This window comes from Kogia breviceps, chromosome 1, assembly GCF_026419965.1.
Source record: "Kogia breviceps isolate mKogBre1 chromosome 1, mKogBre1 haplotype 1, whole genome shotgun sequence".
In the NCBI taxonomy this organism is placed as follows: Eukaryota; Metazoa; Chordata; class Mammalia; order Artiodactyla; family Physeteridae; genus Kogia; species Kogia breviceps.
In genome coordinates this window covers 154,209,530-154,215,529 of record NC_081310.1, presented here as the reverse complement: position 1 = coordinate 154,215,529, position 6,000 = coordinate 154,209,530, and the positions used below count along the sequence as shown (strand labels likewise).

General features: G+C 47.7%; 1 protein-coding gene across 1 annotated transcript in view; it reads right to left on the bottom strand.

Moving 5' to 3' along the window:
- Positions 1 to 290: 290 nt before the first annotated feature.
- The window catches only part of C8B (complement C8 beta chain), a 40,650-nt gene continuing 34,940 nt past the window's right edge, over positions 291 to 6,000 (bottom strand). Inside the window, exons 10-12 of the mRNA XM_059060352.2 lie at positions 4,984 to 5,137; positions 2,682 to 2,750; positions 291 to 480 (exon numbers count right to left, since the gene is read on the bottom strand). Coding sequence (XP_058916335.1) covers positions 329 to 480; positions 2,682 to 2,750; positions 4,984 to 5,137 — 375 coding nt within the window. The 3' untranslated portion in view covers positions 291 to 328. The remainder of the gene's footprint in view (positions 481 to 2,681; positions 2,751 to 4,983; positions 5,138 to 6,000) is intronic.

Here is a 6,000-nt window from a genome sequence, read left to right as displayed (position 1 = left end):
GGCGGATTGTGGGACTTTCACATGGACAGCTCCCAACACAGTTCCTGGCTGGTAGTAAATGTGAGTGAAATAAAATTGTAGAGATGAGCAAGGGGAAGATTACCAGGATGCCTAAGCCCTTCAGGGAGACTATAATTATTGTTTAACTTACTATTTGTTCAAATCAGTGTGCATTTTACAGATAATATCTTTATTTTAAACATTCTGAATGGCACAGCCCTCCACCTTGGGCCAGCTCCACATGGGAGCAGGCATGGGGGATGAGCTGGCCTGATTCCTTGCTGTGTGCAGCCCACAGTAGCATCACCTGCTAGATGCTTTCCCCTCCTTAACAGTTAAGTGTTTCGGAATCAGGGCCCGAGCAAGGGCTGCCCCTATTTTGAGGAGGTGGATTGTTGCACTGCCTTTGTCTTGTTTTATGTCCTCCAGAACACGGAGACCAGTTTGACCAGCAATTCCACTTCCCATCAATGGGGACATCTATAAGAAAGAAGGTCAATGAACATTAATTAGCCCTTATGACACTCTGGTGCCCTGTAGAAGGGGTAAGGTGTATAAACCCTAGGGCTTTGAGAGTCTGAATCTCTGATCTCCCCACTCCAGTCCACTGTCCTTCTTTCAGGCCATTGGCTCACCATGCTCCCTTCTACCGCAGGGCCTTTGCACACACTGTTCTCCTTGCCCCAAATACTCTTCCCTCCTCTATTCATCTGGTCAATCCTATTCACCCTTCAGATCTCAGCTTAAGTGTTATTTCTGCAAGGAAACCTTCCCTGATCCTTAACTCCCCATCACTACTTCATATTTTAAGCTCTCAGAGCATTTTGTAGCAGTTACAGTTGAAACTTTAAATGTATTTCTGGGACAAGTCAAATGATGTTGGCCTGTCTTTCTAAAGAGCAATCTCCATGATGACAGGAACTATAATCTGATTTGCTCACCACTGAACCCCAGCACCTAAACTGGCACATAGGAGTCCCTGAGTCCATATTAGTGGAATAAATGAATAGTTTCCAGCTTAGACACTTCCCAGCTATAGGATGCTGGATAGTTTACTTCTTCTCAGTGTATCAAGCGGGAGCTCTGTTATCTACGTGGCCGTTGTGTGTTTTAAATGAAGTAATAACACTGTGCTCTACCCTCCCTGACATTTGCCTTTCCCTTGAGGATTTCTGGTTGTTGATGAGACTGGCAAATAATCAATTACATCCACCATGATAGATCACGCGTCTGGCTGAGCCTCTAACTTGCAGTGTAGTTCTGGGTACATTACTTAATATCTCTGGGCCTCCCCATTGATAACATGAGATAGCTGGAGTGGGAGGTTTCCAAGGTCTCCTCCAACGAGTGGAAATCCTGTGGCTGTGCCATTACACTCTTACTGGGCAGGTCACTGTGAGGGGCCTGGTTTAGATGTGGTAGGAGAGGGAGTGGAGACACCCTTGAGCACTTTGCTGAGGAGGGGTGCAGAGCAGACACCGAGAGCAAAGGCTACAGAGTCAGACTCACTGGACCTGAACCTGGGTCCCTACACCTACTACCTGTGTGACCATTGGGCAAGTTAGCTGGCCACCCACGGAACCTCAGTTTCCTCTATAAAATGGGGGTATTGACAGTGTCTACTTCATGAGGTTGTTGTGAGGATGAAAGGATTTAATATACATGAAATATAAAGTAACACTATTTATTTTGCTCTAAAACCAACTAACCGATATTTATTTTGCTCTTATGATGGGTTAGGCATCCTTCCAAGTGCTTTATATGCCTCACGAGAGACTTAAGACAACTCTATGAGGTAGTTAATATCATCATCTCCGTTTTGCAGATGAGGAAATTGAGGCACAAAGAGGTTAAGTAATTTGCTATTAAATGATGGAGATGGAATTTGCACCCACAGTGAGTCCAAGCCCTCAGCAAGGTGCCTGGTGCATAGTGGACTGCTTAATAAATGTTTGGTGTTTTTATTGGATGTGCCATTTCCTTTTTTAATAGTATCACCAAAAAAGTCACAGAAAGGAAAAGAAAGGGGAGGAGCCAGGGGCGGGGGGAGGCAGTGCTAAGAATTCTTAGAAAATAAAACGGCTAAAGAATCTGAGAACTGGAAGAGATCTTCATCGTAGTCCAGTCGTTCAGTTATTAATTCAACTGCAGCAACTGTGTGGGAACCTGAGGACCCATAGGTAAATGGGACATGATCCCTACTCACAGACACAGGGGAGGTAGACACACACAACCCAAAACAGAATGTTCTAAGAGCTGTAATAGATACATGTTCGAAGTTCTATGGGATTCCACAGGAGAAATTATTTCTTCTTGGATTAGAATAATTTTTACAGAAGAAGGGGCATCTGTGTTGGATTTTGAGGGCTGAATAGGAGTTCACTAAATAAAAAAAAGATAAACATTCCAGAATGATTCAAAGAGATGACTCAAAGAGGCCATGCATTAGCAGTCCTGTAACATGGAGCACTCTCAGTTGTGAAAATAATAAAATAAAATGATGAGACTGGCAAATAATCAAATAATCAAATCAAATAATAAAATAAGGAGTCAAGATGGATCTCAAGTTTCATAGTGTCCAGCTCCCTAGCCCACTCCCCGACTTTGCTCTTGCTCTTTTGAATTATTCTCTGGACTTCCCTAGACTTCCCTTTCCCAACCAACTCTCACAGACTCCTTACTTTTCCGATTGGTGATCTCACAGGCAGGGCCTTGGAATCCAGCAGGACAGATGCAGTCACAGCGTGTTCCTGAGAAGATGCAAAGACAGTATGAATCATACCACATGAAGTAAGAGCTCCTAGACTTCACCCCTCCCTCCACACCACAGCTTTTCCATTAGGTTAAAGTAGGGCAAACGTTTAATTGAATGGTTTGAAATAAGAAGGTTCAGTGCCAAGAATACCCACTCCTTTCTTGAGGGTCCTTTGCTCATGAAAGGGTGTTTATTCCACCACAGGGAATGATGTTGAGTTGTTGAGGAAAATTACCTATTAGCTGACCTTTGACCTAGACATTGGTTTGGGGGGCCAGAAGCTATATTATTGAAGTCCCTGGGGCCAATGGTCATTGATGTTCAATTTCACCACAAGTAATTGTCTTGTCTCTGCTTGAACATCTCTAGTGATGGGGAACTCACTACCCTTAGATGTCTCATGCTACCTTAGGCCAGTTCTGACATTTTGGAGGTTATTCCTTATGTTAATCTGTCACACGTCACCCTGGAGCTTCTCTCACCTGAATCACGTGAACTCTCTTTACAGGACTGTCCTTTATAGGCCGGGCCCTGTCAGCATTCCAGCCTCTGGCTTCCTTTTCTCCTTCACCTCCAAAGTAAAGCCACCAGTGGGTTCCAGTCTCTAGGTCCAAGTTACACACAAGGCAAGGGGGATTTCAGCACCCCTAGATCAAAAGCTGGTGCCGGTGAATGGATCCTACTTCCTGCTGAACTGACCCTCACTTACAGGTCCTGGTCCTCAGGCAGAATTTCCCATTCTTAGGCTGTCACTTATATCTGCTTTGCTCATTTCCATCCCCTCTGAGAAGCTAGACACACAACCCTCCATCTCAGCTGGGCAGGGGGAATCTTTCTCCCTGAGAACAGATCTTCTCTCACGTCCCCTCTGTTGAGTTTGCTCCAACCATGTGAGTTCTGCCTCGAGTCCTGCTGGCTCCCTGGGCAGGGATACACTGTACCCAGCTGCTCTTGATGCCCTGTTTTGGCATCATGCTGGACCGTACTCTTTCTTAGCCCATCACAACAGGAGCAGAAGATCCCAGGCCCCAGCCTCTCTCACATATGCCCTGCCCCATGCAGTGACCCCGGATGTGACCCTCAAGTTAGCAAGCAAGTTCTAGTGGGCCATCCATGCCACCCCCCCATCCCCCAATTGTCTCACCATGTATTGGTCAGGATATGCACAAGGTGTTTCCCCTGCTCAGCCCAGGGAGGGCCTCTTCTTTGACCAGGACAGAGTCCCAGAGTCCATCCCCACTCCTTGTTACAGACCACACAGTCTCAGCCTGCTCCTGCCATCAATTTAATGCTGCTGTCACCCATGTGTCCCTTGTGGCTAGAACCTAGGTATCCCGACAGCCAGAGCAGCCTGTTCGAGATGCCTGCATTCTGACTTCCTGGGAGATAGTCAGACTAACACTGCTTCTAACACTGGTGCATTTCAGTGCAACCCTTGGGTCAAGGCTAGCTCTCCTGCTAGTCCAAAAGCTTGGCAAAATCATGGATCCTGTCTGTCAGTGAATTCAGCTGTAGAACAGCTTCCCAGCCCTCACTCTACAACGAATTATCTGCTAGGCTTTTTTTTCAGAGGCCAATCCCAGTGATCCGCTTTAACTATTTTGGGCTGAGGTCCAGGGCTTAGTGTTTGTGCAAAGCTCCCTGGGTGATTCTCAGGTACAGCCTGAGAGGACATCAGGTGCCTTGCCGTAAGTAGTACCTGAGTGCAGCCGTCTCCTTGGTCCAACCCTACTTCATTTTCATTGTGCTCCAGGGAGGTGGTGCTCCATAGTGAGTCACAGTCTGGCCACAGGTTAGAACTACCCGGAGAGGAGAGGGTTTAGCCATCCTGATGAGGGTCTCTTCTCTAGAGAGTCTCATGTAATGATCACATTTGGGGACCAAGCATCAGTAGTTCTAAAGATCTCCAGTGGTTCTAATGCCCAGTCAAGGTGGAGAAGCTCATCTTTAAGAGGCTCCAAATGGCTGGAGGCGGGGGGGGGGGTGGGGGGTGGGGGCCGGTTGGCGCTCATATTTTTTCCTCTGAGAAAAAGAAGGGAGCTTTATAACAGTCCCTGGGGCCAGAGGCAGAGGACTGGGGAATGGACCTGGAAATTCCCCTGGATATACACAGGAAACCCTGACCTAGAAACACGCCTCTGGAGGGTGTGTGGATTTGATCACGTGTTCCGGCCCCAGAGCCAGCCCCTCCAGATGACGTCTGCCACAAGCGACACTGGAAATGGTACCTTTCAGGACAGGGACTCCATTCCCCTGGCAGGGAGCACATTGGCAGGAGCTGACTTCCTTCTGAAACTCCTCCAGGGCCCGCTTCATGTTCTGCCTCACTGTGCTGGAATAGGCGAAGTCCGCGGCTGTCACCAGTTCGTACAGAGGCTCTGCCTGGGAAGGAAGCAAAGGCGCTTATTTCAACAGAAAACATTCATCACATAGAAACATGAAGCAAGGCTCTACGGGAATGTGCAGGTTTGCTGCATGCAGACCACAGTGGATTCATATGCAACTGGATGGATGCCCTACCCTTTCTCATTCCCACCCCACCCAATATCCACAAATAAGCTCATTCGCGTTCAGGTCAACAAACACTTGCTGAATACCTTCTAAGTGTCAGGCATGAAGTGTAAGTAATGAGTGAGATAAAATCCCCACTCCCAAGAAACTCAGAATCTAGAGACAGAGACAAAAGCACTAACATACACAGTGGTTACAGGTAACAGTGGTAACTTGTAATGGGTAGAGAGGAGCTGCGAGTTCGTCTGTTTTTGGTTGGGGTGGGGTGGTGGTTTGCAAGCAACTCTTTGAAAGTATCATGGGAGCATTGTTCCAATGTCACTCCCCATCCCCGCCCCCAACCAAACCTGTGAAAATCCTTCCTGGCATGCAAGAGCCACCATTAGGGAGCCATTCCCGAGCTCCAAAGAACACCTTCCCACCATGAAACGCTCAGAATACTGTCTCTACTACCTCATCTGATGCAAATTCTACCTCTTCACTCCTTTGTGGTCAGCGTCTCGGGTTGAAGTCCTTTTTCCTTCTTCTCTAATTAGATTGTGAGCTCCTGGAGATCAGACCTGTATACTGCTCAGCTGTGTCTCCAGGGTCCCGCCCAAAGCTTAGAGAGAGCCGCTAATAAAAGTGGGTGGAAGTGGGTTTCCCTGGTGGCTCAGTGGTTGAGAGTCCGCCTGCCGATGCAGGGGACACGGGTTTGCGCCCCGGTTCGGGAAGACCCCACATGCCGCGGAGCG